Here is a 15,000-nt window from a genome sequence, read left to right as displayed (position 1 = left end):
TGCAGTCTGGTGTATCACTGAAGGCTGTGAAATGTACCAATTTATATTACTTAATTACAATTAGAGAAATCTCTTTGCTTAGTAAGTTTTGCTAATTTAAAATTCAAGCAGTTTTCAGAATGCCTTGTCCTTTATCTATGAGAAAGAAGGTAGATATCAGGTATGATACACACATATGGATCCTCGCATAAAATTCTGTTAAAGGCAGTATTATCTACATAAATATGTATTTTTACTAATGATCTCGACTGCCAGTTCTTTTCATGCTTTTGTCCATCATCCTGAAAAACAGGTGTATTAGGTTCTCCACTTCAGGCAGTTGAAAGTGACTGTTGAAAAATACAGGAAAAATAAATTCAGAGAGAAAAGCTCTTAGAGTATACCTCAAAGCAGGTGTTTCCAGGTATAAGAGCAAGTACACAGTCAGAGCAGATAGTGGAAAAGCTAGCAGAAATAGAAGGGGAATTTATATTTCAGACTGAGGAATAGAGGACTTTTGTGGCAGCACGAGTCTTACTGCACATCTTACTGGCTAGAGTCTTCAGCACAGAGCATGAATAAATCAGTGCCACTTACAGGGTTCAGCTGATTTTCACTCTGTTTAGATCAGAATTTTTACTTGTGTGTTTGAACATACACAAGCCAGGAAAGATCGAAAGACAGAGGGGATGTATAGGTAAGAGGGGAAGCGGAGTAACAAGTGTGCAACACCTTCACCATTTGCTCTATATTATAGTAGTAAGCATGTAAGTGTTAGGGAAATTCTTGCAGGGTTTAAAGGTTAAAGGTAATGGTTTAATTGGGAAGGCGTCCATCTTCCTCTCTGCCTTCTCATTTCTGTGTGACATGTGGTAGTGGTAGTTGAATAGCATCACTGAGGCAAAATTGTTATAAGAAGGCAAGTTTAGATCTCATGTAAACAGAGGAAATTCTTATTGACTTCAGAGGGAATTGAACACTGACTCCAGTCGGTGAATTTTGCTCTTTGCTCATGCATCCCAAAGTTGTAAAAACTTGTTTGTCCTGCCCTTAGGACCAGACTTAGAATAAAACATGTCCAATACTACAAAACCTTCTAGGTGTCATCAGGTGTAACAGCCAACATTAACCACCTGAAAGTTAGATGTCTCCTCAAAGTGAGTCTACACTCAACGGAGAGAGACAGGGACATTCAGAAAGGGATTGGTCCTAGGCTAAAACAGATGCCTAAACTAGATCAGATAAACTTTCCTCGGGATTTCCTTGCTCTGTTGACTATAGGAGGGGTCTAGTGATAGCTGAGATTAAATTCCTCCCCACTAGTGTCGGATTTTGAGTGGAAGTCTGGTTTGTCTTTTCTACTTGTATTTTAGAGTAAGACTTCAGAATTTTTTATTCTTAAAATTCATTTGTTGTTTGCAAAAGACTATCAGACTTTTTAATAATGACTGGTACTTTTACTTTCAGACTCTTAATTAGTCAATATTTTATGACCATAATTTATGCTGCGATGAATTGTGTGAAAAGTGGTATTCTGTGTAATATTAGATGAAGTAATTTCTTCTAAAAGTGAATTTCAGCAGACTTGTATTTCTTCTTTCCTCTAAGTGTTACATTTATACAAAGTCTTTCGGGATAGATTCAAGTAATAGAAATATTAGAAAAGGTTTTCCTCCTAAGATTTCTTCATGATTTATTTTATTAATAATAATATTATTTTTGCTGATTTACAGAAGGCTGGAATGTCCTACAAACATCTTACAAAGCGGTATTTATATGCCAGCTTGCTATTATATACAGAAAAAACATTTGAATTTTGCTAGACAAGCGAGTGGCTGCTTTTTCATGGATGGAAAACTTGGCCTGCTGACAGCTGTTCGACTGTGTCCTGCTTAGCTCGAGCAATGGTTTCACACAGTGTGTCTGCTGCAGCGGCTCAGCGCATACCTCAGGCTCTTCCACGGGACTTTTCTCTCTTACATATACAACCACGCATACTTGCTGTGTCTTTCCCACTCACACATATATTCCTGAGAGCATGTGTGTAGGTGGGTGTTTATGCATATGTAGACGCTTCATCTCAATGTATAACAAACTGAAAATAAAGCCGTGTCCAAAACGGCACCTACACAAAAATGCATTCTTAGAATTTAGTGGACAAACTAATCATCTTATGACAAGGCTTCCCAACTTCCAGTTTTCAGTTAGGAGTGACCAACAATCCATTTCTTTCCGCAGAGACTGGGTGACTGGGGTGGCAGCCCTTGCTCTGTACTCCAGTATGTCCGTGGCATTTTTTTTCCTGTATAAATCAGACTTCCTTCAAAGACTAGCCGAGCAAGAAAGGTTTTCTTACACTGAAGTGATGTATTACACAAATATTTTTCTAGGCTAAGTGTCTTTATTGTGTAAAAATTTACTGCTTTAAGATACTTACTTTGCTGTCTGTTTTAATTGTATCTTTTGAAACAGTCTCAATAGATTTTTCTTTTCGTAACATTATGACACTTGATAAAATGATTGATTATGAAGTGTTGAGAGCCCTGCCATGTGATCATTTATTTTTAAATACACATTTATACTAGCCAATGCTTAAATTTCTTGCAGGAATACATAAGAGATGCGAAACATAAAGCTTGAGTCTGATCGAATCTGATGCCTCTGGAAATAGAATGCCACAGTACTGTGGTCTTAAAATAACAGATTCTGACTGAAACTGGAACTTTGCAGTGATAAATATTATGTAAAAAATTATGGTCCATCTTTGGTACAAAATAAAAAAGATGTACAGCTGTGGTGCAGGCGAACTAAAATGTGTTTGACGATGATATCTTTCTTTCCCTGTGCAGGTGCCTGTGTCAGTGGCCATGATGACTCCCCAGGTGATCACCCCTCAGCAAATGCAGCAGATTCTCCAGCAGCAAGTGTTGTCTCCGCAGCAGCTTCAAGCACTTCTCCAGCAGCAGCAAGCAGTTATGTTGCAGCAGGTAATGTGGGTTACCTGCTTTGGACCGTTAGCACAGGGCATTCGCACAAGTGTCAGCCAGATTTTATGGGTCTTATTTTGTAATGTTTCATCGCTCATTACACCGAAAAGAATGAAAATAAATGCGAAGCTTCTCAGTCTTTAAATTTCTTGTTTTAATTGCAGAAGTGTGAAATTGTGATTTTGAAACATTAAATATTATATTAAAAACAGCAGCAGTGGCAGTGGCAGATGCATTACAAATACCGAACAAATTGATATTTAAATTTGCAAGTGCTTAGGCACATTTTAATTGTAGACTTGCCAAAGGAAGTGCAAATAGAGTTGTAGATAATTGTTGCTTTAAAATTCATAATACTGTAGTGCTCCCTTTAGTCACGTAAGTGGTATGCGGTTATGAAATTTGAACTTAACAGCTTGTTTCATCATGGGAAAAAGGTTTTTTTGTTTGTTTGTTTTCACATCCAAAAAATTTGTCCCAGATAAGGCTAAAAGAAGGAGGAGATTGCTGTTTCCTTAGCACAAAATCTGGCAGCTAAGTGAAGAATCCATGAACTCGTTATTCATACAATAAAGATAGTGTCAGTGATCAGTACCTTAGTGTAACACAGAGTGGATTTTTGGTTTGGTTTAATTGTCATACAGAAAATGATGTGTCTGTCTGTCATAGTCATGGCTCAATCACTGTATGTTTAAACACTTTAATATCCAGTACTGTGATCATTACAGGCAATTCACCTTCAGTTGTGAGTCCAGCATCCTGCTAAAGAGATTGACAGATTAATTACTTTTTTCCCCTAAGAAACAGACAGTTTAGTTTGGCCTTAGTGACTTGTAGGTTTCTTGCAAGTGGATGAGTACAGCTTCTGATTTGTTATATAGGACATGTGAGGAACTTAGGTATAGTTATTTGAGGAGTTAATTTGGCTCTTGCATTCCCTTTAGAATACAGATTTTCTATACCCTTCTGTTTAGGATATTTTGGAATCTGCATTGGAAAATTTCAGAACCGCCTTGGAAAAAAATGTATGTAGATCTGCCTCTTCAAATCACATTTTTTGTTATGAGGTGATTCTTAATGGCTACGCTACCATATGCCAATCTAGAAGAGTTTAGGAGATTTATAATACTTGAAACTTTTGCCTTTATTTATTAAAGTCAAAATGGTTTATTCAGCAACAACTACAAGAGTTTTACAAGAAACAGCAAGAGCAGTTACATCTTCAGCTTTTGCAGCAGCAGCAACAGCAGCAGCAACAGCAACAGCAACAGCAGCAGCAACAGCAGCAACAGCAGCAGCAGCAGCAGCAACAGCAGCAGCAGCAGCATCCAGGAAAGCAAGCAAAAGAGGTAGGAGCTAAGCCCCTTGCTGATGCACAGTAGCCTGAGCTGTCAGAAGCTTGGAAAAGACAGGACTAGTTTAGAGTTTTTTCCCGTAGCAAGGATGCGGCTATCAAAGATTTGTTTTTACGTTTTTACTGGGCTTAATAGCAGTGCCGGTATAATTCTCCTGCTCCCCTTTCTGAGACATAGGATTTGAGCAGTCTAGTGCTGCTGTCGTCTAATGTTCGCTAATGAATCCGAGTGTGCAAAGAACAAGCTGTGTGGTGGACACCGTACTGATTATCTTGTATTCAGAGGCAATCTGTGGTGGGGAAGGAGCCTTACTTTCCTCAGTGGCACAGCTCAGAGAGCATGCAAATTTAGTCCATGGCTGAAAAAGAGCGATTGAGCGCAGATTTCAAAGTCACAGGCCCCTGATTAATGAACTGCTACTGTAGGTTTGGAGTGGCGAGTAGAAAGTTACAGTTTGATGTGCTCATAAATCAACCTGACAAGCGGGTTTCTCAGGCCTAGCTTGCACTTGTCAGCAAACTGCATCAAATATAAACATAATACAAACAAAACATGTTGAAGCAGTTAAATTGATCAGCAGGTATCCTAGACGTTGTCTTCAAGCTGCCCATTATGCAAACGTAGAGGAAGCAGTTGTGACCTCCTGAGGCTTTGTTTCTGTTTGGATTTGTGAATAGAATTTCAGACAGCCATCAACTACGGAATAGAAATTGCTCCCGTATTTCTCCGGAGGCTCTGGGCAATCCACATGACTTGCTCCATTATGCAGTCTGTTTTCCAGTGAGCGCATCAGAAGTTTCTCTTTTCCCCAAACTAGAAAGGAAAGGTCTTCCACAACAGCTTGTCTTTCTCTGATGTGTGACTGCCTTCTCATACCCTCCTGAGTCTTTGCAGACTCCAGTTTGTCTTGAAATGCCTCACAAAATCGGAACTTATACTTTTGCTCCATAATAGGGCACTTCGTTGCCTTGAATGCAATGCTCCTTTTAATATATTCCAACAAGAAAAGCGAGCGAGCTAACAGGCCAGTGAAATGAAGGCTACATCCCAGTTTACTAATAGATCACTGGAGACCACATTCATGGGCCACTGCAGACCAAACTTAGTCAATTGGAAAAACAAGAGTGCCTTCAAATCACAGGCTGCTCTAAAGAGTTACACTTCTAGCATAGATAAATTTGTTATCATCTGCCATGAGCTGGGCTTTTTTTTTTTTTTTTTTGTTTGAAACAGCTGTTATATACTTTCTCTTGACCCTTTTCTTCAGTGTGTCATTAAGTATATCTTGCCATTTTCCCTAACACCTAATAGCTTGAATGAATATAATAGAAAATTTCAAACGCTTTCACTGCCCGAGTATTCTACAAATAGCATTATTATTTAATAACTGAGATTAAAGGGAAAGAAGTTGATTTTACGTTTTTGGCTTTCTAGCCTTCACTGCACACTTTACTTTTTGCTGCATTTGCTTTTTTTTCCCCCTTCTCTTTGCAGCAGCAGCAGCAGCAGCAGTTGGCAGCCCAGCAGCTTGTCTTCCAGCAGCAGCTCCTCCAGATGCAACAACTTCAGCAGCAGCAGCATCTGCTGAACCTTCAGCGTCAGGGACTCATTTCCATCCCACCTGGCCAGTCTGCTCTTCCTGTCCAGTCTCTGCCACAAGGTATTCGAGTAATACATGATTGGAGTAATTTCTAATTCACAACCTTTTTTTAACCATTCCGTTTGCACCCGAACTTCAGCAGTTTCCCATTATGACACTTAAACATACTCTATTATTAGAACTTTATTATTCATATTACCAAGGTTTCTTGAGGCTGATAAATTTTACTGCATACTTTTATGGAAGAAAACAGCTTTTGAGTGTTTTTTCTCAGATATAAGATGCGTATTTATTAGCCTTATGTGCTGAAAACAATTTCTGATAGCAACACAGTTCAGGCACCATTGCTTTTCTCTGAGGAATTACTTAAATCTGATTTAGTGAAAATGTTATAATTTCATTTAATATAAGCAAACAGATAGAAAGTATATCAGTGATATTAAAGCCATTCCCAAACTTACTTTTTTTCTTTCTTTTCTTCTAAGAAAATAAGGTGTTTGGTATTGAAAAGCATTTCAAATCTTCAATTTATGATATGTGAATTTAGGAACAAATCTTAGGATTCATTTTCTTTGCTATTCCTTTGTATTAAATATGCTAAATATGACAACAAGTTTTGAAGGTGGTTATTCCAATAGTAATGAATTATGACCGACAAATAACAGTAAAGACTTTCCGGGGAAAAAAATTAACCTTTCTCACTTTGATCAAGATTTCTCAATGCTGAAAATGAGCTCAAACTCTACTACTTGACACAAACACATTCATGGTTGAAAGAAAATAGGCCACGCACTTTCGAAAAGTAAATTAACTTGAAGATAAATGCTGCTTACGTTTTACAGTAAGGCCAAAGACTTCCCATCTTAAGGACTCTCTCTATAACCTGAGGTATGTGTTTCTGTTTGTGTTACCATAGAGAGGTGAGCTAAATGTCTGTCATAAAAATTGCACAATACTCTGATCTCTGACACTCCAGTCCTACAATGAGCATTGTTTAGACTGTGTTCATGACAGGTAACATTACTTTTAATTGGTCTTTATGCGTGTACCTGGTTCCTCCACCAGATAACTGTTATGAAATTGAAGCTTCAGAAATTAGATGAGCAAAAGCAGAGTACACAGTGTATAGATAACCGTGTGGACAAAAAAACCCCCGAAAGACAGAAAAAAGGCATGAGAAAGACTTACCCACTAAAAACCTCAGTCCCTGGAAAGCAGGGATTCCAAATAAATGTGTAAATTCCATACATTGTGTTGTGTGGAAAAGCTATGAGACAAGGATATCTAAAGTTGTAAACATTACAGCAACAAAAAAGAGTCCTAAGTAAGCTATCACACTAAATATTACTATTTGAGAATAACAGTGAGGAGGCAAGCTGATTCATGAATTTACACACGTGAGACTGCTAATGCTGGTTTCCTTTTGTACAAAGTCACATTGGACCAGAATGGAAAAAAGGAATTGAAACACAACCTCCCTCCGAACAGCTTTACCTTCTGCAACCTCCTCTTGTGCCATCTGTTGCAAGAGGAATTCCTCAGGTTTTCTCTCACATTAAGCAATCCCCATAGATTTCCCTCAGCACTCCTACCCAATTGCATTGATATTCATTAGTTTAATGCAACACATTCATCCACTTCTAGTAGAAAAACATAGAAAAAAATAATACCTTTTTAAATACCTTTTTAGGAGAACTAGTAAACAGTTCTTTTTAAGAACTTTCTTTTACTCAGAGAATTAAGCGTAACTGAAGTCATGACAAAAAAGTCTGATACTAAAGAAATAAAAAAATACAAAATTTTACAGTTAAAATATATCTGGATTGTTCATTTTAAAGTAAATTAATCTCTTATTTGCTTCTGCCTTGATACTTTTTAATTATAATGAATTCCAGTCAAGTATTTAATTCTTCCATTTTTCTCTCCTAGTTCTTGTATCTACTGTGTATGTAGGGTTCCTTTAGATGCACAAGTTAATTTATAGGACCTGGATTTTTCATAGCCCTGATGTGGATGTGGAAACTTAAAAACATAAGACAGCTTCCTCTGGAAAACCTCCCTGCATCTCCAGAAAGGCCACTCACTCTGTGCCAGGCAAGGTGAAGTTAGAGTGATGAGGGTAAGAAGGAAAGTCTGTCCAGCAAGATGCTAAAACAGAGAGAACCAAATGCAGAGTTGTGACCAGCTCGGAGTTCTTTCTGTGGGCTTCTCTTACAGCCCATTTTGTCTTTCACAGGAAGGTACAGCACCCAGTCCAGTTCATAATAATGTAATGAAGATTCAGATCTGTTGAGGCTTTCTCATAAATCTTAAGTTTACACATCCAGATGCACCCAAATATATCCAATATTTACAAATCCAAGTAGTACTTACTAGATTTAACATAGATGTCCCTGCATTGGGGTTTGCGTAAAAGTAAGAGGATCAAACCTCCTTTGTTTTTCTCATAAAATTTAGCAAATTTTATGACAGACATTTTCTGTGGCAGTGTTAAATTAAACCTTCAGAATTTATTTAAGTTAATACACACCGGCTGTGGTAAAAGGATGTTTTTCTCCTTCCACTGTGCTGCAAGATGTATAATATGGTTATACAGAAGGGTTTACATATGTGTAACACAAATATTTTTATATGCATCCCTTTAGATTGCTGAGTTACTTGGATGACTAGAACAATGAGAGAAACACAGGGGTATTCATGTTTATAGGTTACTGGTCAAAGAGTCCTGCAAACCACAAATTATTAGTGACAAAGAGAACATGGGGTTTGCGTTTGTTAGTATGGAAAGACGTAAATTCCAAGTACAGCTGTGAGGTTTGCGTATATAAACAGTATTTGCTCCAAATATAGTTTCTGCCTTTAAAGGGCAGGAACGTTTACCATGTTTTCTTGATGGCCAGGTATAGCAAATAAGAGACAAGAGGTGTTGTAGCATTTATTCTGTGACAAGATCTTCACTATGCCATATCTCAAAGCCAATGGCTTGCTGTGAGTTACTTCCACGTAATGCTGTATTGATGCTAGCTAAATGCAAAGGACTGCAAATGACAACAATAAAATAAAATTAAAAAAAACCCAAACCCAAAGCCCTGGGTTTTGATCAGACCATGTAGGAAAATGAAAAACAGATGCATGGATGGGTTTTATAAGTGGTAGTTTTATTAAGTATTTATTTAAACATAAAAATAGAGTAGATAGTGGTAAAAAGAGTTATAAAACTAGCCTCAAAATCCCGAAATTCTTGGTGGTGGTAAACTGCATAGCAAATCAGTATTTGCTCTTTTCATTGTAGTCCCTAATTTTTATCCCACTCTGGATCCTCTTCCTGATCCTTTCTCCTTTAATGTGGTGTGGAGAGGGTATTTTGAGGGTTATCACAACCTGTGAAACTTTAAAACTTAGCCTGCTTTTACATCCAGACTAAAATATCTGTCAGCCATTTTACAGGTCTCTTGTAAAATGGGAGTTGGACTTCTTCAGACACAGAAACTACAAAATTGCCATAATTTACAATTAATTACAAATCCGCTTATTAACTTTATACTTTTTAAGTGTCTGCCCTTAATCCTTTTATCCTAAAAGGCAGCCTTTCAGAGTGCTCTGAAGAAGTGATAAAATTAACCAGCCTGAGCCCAGAGAGAAATTTCTTTCTGATTTTAAAAAAAAACCTCTAGGTGAGCTAGGCAGCCTGGAGACACAGCTCCATCCGTAGCTTCATGCAGAGGAAGGGGCTGCCCAGCAGTTGCCCAGAGGGGCAGGAGATGCCCGCCCGTGGGAAGGACCGTTCCTCCAGCCCTTCACCCCGGTTATGGGGCGGCTCTTCCTCAGCTCCCCTAGCGCCCAAGGTTCAACGATCTCCGATGAAAATTTTCTCGCTGCAAGACACAACAATATGTTTGCCCTCTGCTTCTCCAAACGGATGGGTTTATTCTTGGGGTTTATTTTTCTTCAGTACAAGATGAGTTTATTTTGTTCAAAGCAGGAAGAAGGGAAGCCTTTGAAGTAAATAATGTACTGTGTATATCACGCCGCCTAATGAATACATTACGTTTCATTTTGATTTGTGATTACATTTGCGGGTAACTATTATTTACCACGCTAAAATGGGTTATTTGCAGTGTTGCTGGAACAAACTTCATGAACACAGCAGTAATTACTTACCTTCATTAAACAATTACAACTAGTATTACCATCGCTCCCACTACCCATCTCTCTAATGCAGTAAATTAGAGCCTGGCTTCTTTGCTTGCTTCCTTAAAACCTAGCTTTTCGCTGTACAAATACGTATAAAGTCCAGTTTTAAGACTTACATTCCAATCAACTCTTTTTCACTTTGTCATTAACTGAGTTTGCCAATGGGTGTTGGTATCTAAGGTAGAGAAGCAGGACACAAAATAGTAGTCTAAAAATGAGCTCCTTTCATAATTTAAAAAAAATTTAATACCTTCCAACCAATTTGTTTCTACACTACCTCCAGAAATTATTATTCCTGTAAATCACTACTAGTCTATTTTTTAATAGCTTTGTATACCTCATGGTGAGACAGCTATTGAGAAATATTAAGGAACTTACTGTGCTTTTTCATAATTTTTTGTTGAATCCATTTTAGTAGTCTGAGTTCCTATGTCTGCAAAGTAAAACATTATCTAATAAATAGATTTGCCCAACAATGAAAAACAATCTATATCTTTCCAATATATCTTGTTTACCAAACAAAACTATCCTCAATGAAACGTTTAATGAATAGATACATTTTAATCCTTCTCTAAAGGACAATAAATTTGAGCACTTTCATAAAATAAAAAGAGCAAAATTTTAATTCAGACAACATGAGCATTTTGAATGTTTTGCATTCCAGCAGATCTAGATACCATGAGCATGTCTTACCTAATTTCACTTGTTAAGATGAGATACAGAAGACAGAATTAGATTTTAAGATACCTCTGGCCCAAACCACGTCAGGCTGAAAAACCTGGCCCTGAGACTAGATCTTTCACAAGAAGCTCTCTGGGCTTCTCATTCTTTTCTACATTTAATTTAGTGTTCTTCAAAAGAGAGATGTCAAATTTATAAAGACTGGCAGTGGCAGAAGGTGTACATATTTCTGATGAACTCTTCATCTTTCAAAACCTGAATTTCCTATCTTAGCTGCATGTTCAGTAGCAAGATAAGAGAATGCTCACAGCTCTTCTCTTGCCTGTGTTTTGGGAGTCTTTACTTCAGGCAGAAGCATATTGTAATGGAATTTTCCATGACTTTGTGCAAAGTGCTCAACTCGAGCCAGACAACCCTAGCACATATGTATGAATGCATTCTACGAGACATTGCTATTTGTGGCCAAGGATGAATCCTGGAAACTACAAGTTTCCAGGCGACAAGTGGAGTAGAGAGCAAATTTAAGCTCTATCTGCAAAGATCTGGTGGCTAGACTCCAGAATAGCACTGCGCATGTAGCAGAGAAGTTTGAGAGGCTCTTCAAATGTTGTATGGCTGCCCATCACCCCAGGAGACTGGTGACACAGAATCTTCTTTCTGCTAGCCAAACCCTCCAATTTGTTTTCCACAGCAGGGCTGGACAAAAAAAACAGTGGAGGAATTTGATGGTCTACACTACATGTAATTTCATCTGTGTAGAGGGAGTTGTAAATGGGCCAGTTTTGTTGGCTTTCTAGTTGTTTGGTGCCACTGAATGGTACCAAAGAGATTAAGTGGTCACCAGTATCTAGCTCAGCACTGTAGTGGTTTTGTTCTTCCAAATAGTCACTTTGGTTTTGCCTCTTAAGACACATTTTTAAACAGAACAATTTTTGAAAATACTAAACAGGACTAATGAATATGTGGGTGTCATTAATTAAAGTCAGATGCATTCTGCTCGAATGTTAAACCTGGTATGATCTCATTGATTTCATTTTTGTCTTCTGATTTTTCTCCCTCCAGTCTTCTTCCCCCACTCCCTGCTCTTGTTAAGTGTTTAAAGAGAATATCAATGTTTGTATCCTTAGTGTAATATGTTCTTCTATTTTCCATTACATGTTTGATTAAGAGGAATTATAAAACCTGAGTTAACTGCGGATGCATTGAGTTATGTTTCCGTGTCAAGAAACTGTTTAAGCAGACAACAAAAATCTTGTCCCGAAGTATACTTAGGGTTGGGTTGGTGTTTTTTTTTCTTCTCAAGAAATCATTGCAAGTTCTTTGTAGCTTTCACTCTTTGATCCTTGAGCAATGTTTTCAGAAGGAGTATAATAATATTAAAATTGGTGATTTCTAATTGACTGTTTATAACACAAGAGAAGACAGTTAGATTACCTGGATTCTGATGGAAGAAAAATGAATTTATGTTTTACTACATGTTGATTGTGCTGGAAAAACAGCATCAGCTTTATTGTTGGCATTAATCCATTAATAACACTGAGCTCATTATATGAAACTCTTTATTTTGTTATATTAGTGGGGCTCTCTTTCATTTTATAGCTGGCTTAAGTCCTGCTGAGATTCAGCAGTTATGGAAAGAAGTGACTGGAGTTCACAGTATGGAAGACAATGGCATTAAACATGGAGGGCTAGACCTCACTACTAACAATTCCTCCTCTACTACCTCCTCCACCACTTCCAAAGCATCACCACCAATAACTCATCATTCCATAGTGAATGGACAGTCTTCAGTTCTAAATGCAAGGCGAGACAGGTAATTCTGACAAGATTTCAACTGTGCTTATCATTTGACGTAAAGCTGTTGTTTAACACCATAAGTCACATTATTTCCAGTCACAAAATAACACTTAATACAGGTTACTTAAGAGATCGTGGAGACCTGATTTTTCAGAATTGTTTATCAGGAGGGCATAATTTTCAATAACGATGTCTAATTTTGCAGATGCAACAACAAGTACCTGCCCGTGGCTTTATAACATAGGAACTTATGGTTGTTTTGGTGAAAATTAGAAATCCCAGAATAGACAGTGCTGGTTTAGAGGTGTAAATGCAGATTTGTAGGCACTTTTGTAGGCACATAGTTTCATTCATATTTGAGTTAACACATCTGGCAGTCAGGCCCTTACTGTTGAATCACAGTGCTGGTTTCATAGAAAATGTACATCTACCTTAGTTGTCAAGGCTGTAACTCAGTACAAAGATTCTCTGTAAAAAGCGCTTTAAAAATTAGTACATTAAAGCAGTTCTCATATTGTTTGTCTCTCCTGTGAAGAAAACCACTGAATTTTCCTTCTTATATGCACGACAGTAATGCAGTTGACACATTTCATACAAATTTTCAGTGGCGTTAGTGTAATACACTGGAATTCAACCATATGGGTAAAGTTAAAATCATTTTTCAGACACATTGACAGATATTCTTCACTGTTCCTGATTTTTGAGTAATGGATTAAATGCATACAAGAGTACAGAGTATCTGTAGCACTTATTAGTAAATATATTAGTATAGTCAGGTGTAGATGATCTCAATATAAGATGAAATTTAATTTGTATCTTCATAACCTAAATTGTAAATAATGGTATTTTCAAATATTCCATTTAATTATTTTAATATTTATAATAGGAGACTATAATTTAAGTGTCTCTGGTCCTCATGTGACTGTGAGAACATTTTTCTATCATTATTTTCTATTATTTAAAAACTGGCACTTCTCTGAATACCTTTATAGTAGTACTTTTAGTATTTATTACTTTTATGATTATATCTCAGAGAGTGGTTCTTTGCTTCAGGATGTGTAGCTGATGCCCACCTCCATGGGGCAATCCCCTGAATTTCTTTGGTAACTGTATGTGGATGAAACTATTGCAAAGGTTCCAAAAAAAGACAGGGAATACAGCCGGGGGTTTTTATGAAGCCAAGTAGCTAATAGAAGCAACTTTATTTTTTTACACATTTAAGCAGAAAATTCAAATATTTTGTAGTAACATTCACAGTATTCATAAATTCTGACTGTCCGTCTTCAATATTTCTTCTCAGAATTGATCACTTCTGAGTATATTTTTTATTTATAGGTAAATGTTACACCAAGGTCATATGGCAGAATTAGCATATGGTATTATACAGTCATCTTATTTTTTCATCCTTTATTAACAGTCATCTTTGGCTCTATTTCTTCTCTAATTGGAACATCATCTAGCCTTGGCAGTTGAACTATTGAATAGAACGATTAAATTTTTCTGACTGCTCTGAGCTAAATTGACCTGTTTTGACCTGTTTGTCACTGATCGTAACCTGACAGGCGCTAGCAGCCTCCAACGATTATGGCTTTTGAGATGAATCTGATGCCTTATTCTTTTGCTGCAGCTCGTCACATGAGGAGACTGGGGCCTCCCATACTCTCTATGGTCATGGAGTTTGCAAATGGCCTGGCTGTGAAAGCGTTTGTGAAGATTTTGGACAATTTTTAAAGTAGGTGGATTTTTATTCATTGGTACAGGGTTGTTTAAGGCAAGGGAAAGAGAAAGACGGCAAACAAAGTTTTACTGTAAATCATGTCAGAGATTTTTTTTTTGTGTATTCCAAGCAACTGGATAATCGAGGCTATCTGCAGAGGGTCAAATTGTTATCCTTTCTTTCATGTCGAACACTTCTGCAGGCCTTTCAATAGCACAGTGTTTAATCCTCTTATTATCCTTTTCTGAAATGGAGCCTCAGAAAATTTGAAGAGATGCTTTAGATTGTATATTGGATAGTAGGGGTATGAAAAAGCACATTTTGAATTCTGACAGTTTGTGTATAGTGGGAATTAATGTGTATAGTATAAATAAAAAGGCACAAAGGACTAAGCGTGACCATTTAACTCTCACTTGCTAATTTATTTTTGCTTTTACTCTTGTATGTGCACAAGATACACAGAAGAAAAAACCACTGTGAACAGGTGGGTTTGCACCTTTCAGGACTGACAGTGATGTCAAAAGTTTTCACTTTCAGGATTTGGTTTTGCCAGCTATCGTCTAAATCAGAGCACTTAGAAAATAAGTGACACAGCTTTTGCTTTTCACCTGCAGCTTCAAACTACAATGGGTTTCTGCATTTTTTTTCCTTTGTTTTGGGGGGGGGGGGGGGGGGTTTTTTTATTGTGTT

General features: G+C 37.4%; 1 protein-coding gene across 15 annotated transcripts in view; it reads left to right on the top strand.

The window, feature by feature from the left end:
• The window catches only part of FOXP2 (forkhead box P2), a 192,548-nt gene that overhangs the window by 127,526 nt on the left and 50,022 nt on the right, over nucleotides 1-15,000 (top strand). Inside the window, exons 3-8 of one of the 15 annotated variants that reach the window (XM_010574007.1) lie at nucleotides 2,829-2,966; nucleotides 4,142-4,315; nucleotides 4,899-4,901; nucleotides 5,816-5,981; nucleotides 12,396-12,609; nucleotides 14,221-14,325. In XM_010574007.1, the coding sequence (XP_010572309.1) occupies nucleotides 2,829-2,966; nucleotides 4,142-4,315; nucleotides 4,899-4,901; nucleotides 5,816-5,981; nucleotides 12,396-12,609; nucleotides 14,221-14,325 (800 nt within the window). Of the gene's footprint in view, nucleotides 1-2,408; nucleotides 2,423-2,828; nucleotides 2,967-3,940; nucleotides 3,992-4,141; nucleotides 4,345-4,603; nucleotides 4,613-4,898; nucleotides 4,902-5,811; nucleotides 5,982-12,395; nucleotides 12,610-14,220; nucleotides 14,326-15,000 lie in introns of all 15 variants that reach the window. The other 14 variants (XM_010574005.1, XM_010574001.1, XM_010574000.1 and 11 more) reach the window with 14 other exon arrangements.

The sequence above is a fragment of the Haliaeetus leucocephalus genome, unplaced genomic scaffold, assembly GCF_000737465.1.
Source record: "Haliaeetus leucocephalus isolate CR32 unplaced genomic scaffold, Haliaeetus_leucocephalus-4.0 Scaffold406, whole genome shotgun sequence".
Lineage (NCBI taxonomy): Eukaryota > Metazoa > Chordata > Aves > Accipitriformes > Accipitridae > Haliaeetus > Haliaeetus leucocephalus.
The sequence above is the reverse complement of the archived record's forward strand: the minus strand, read 5'-3'. Positions and strand labels throughout refer to the sequence as shown.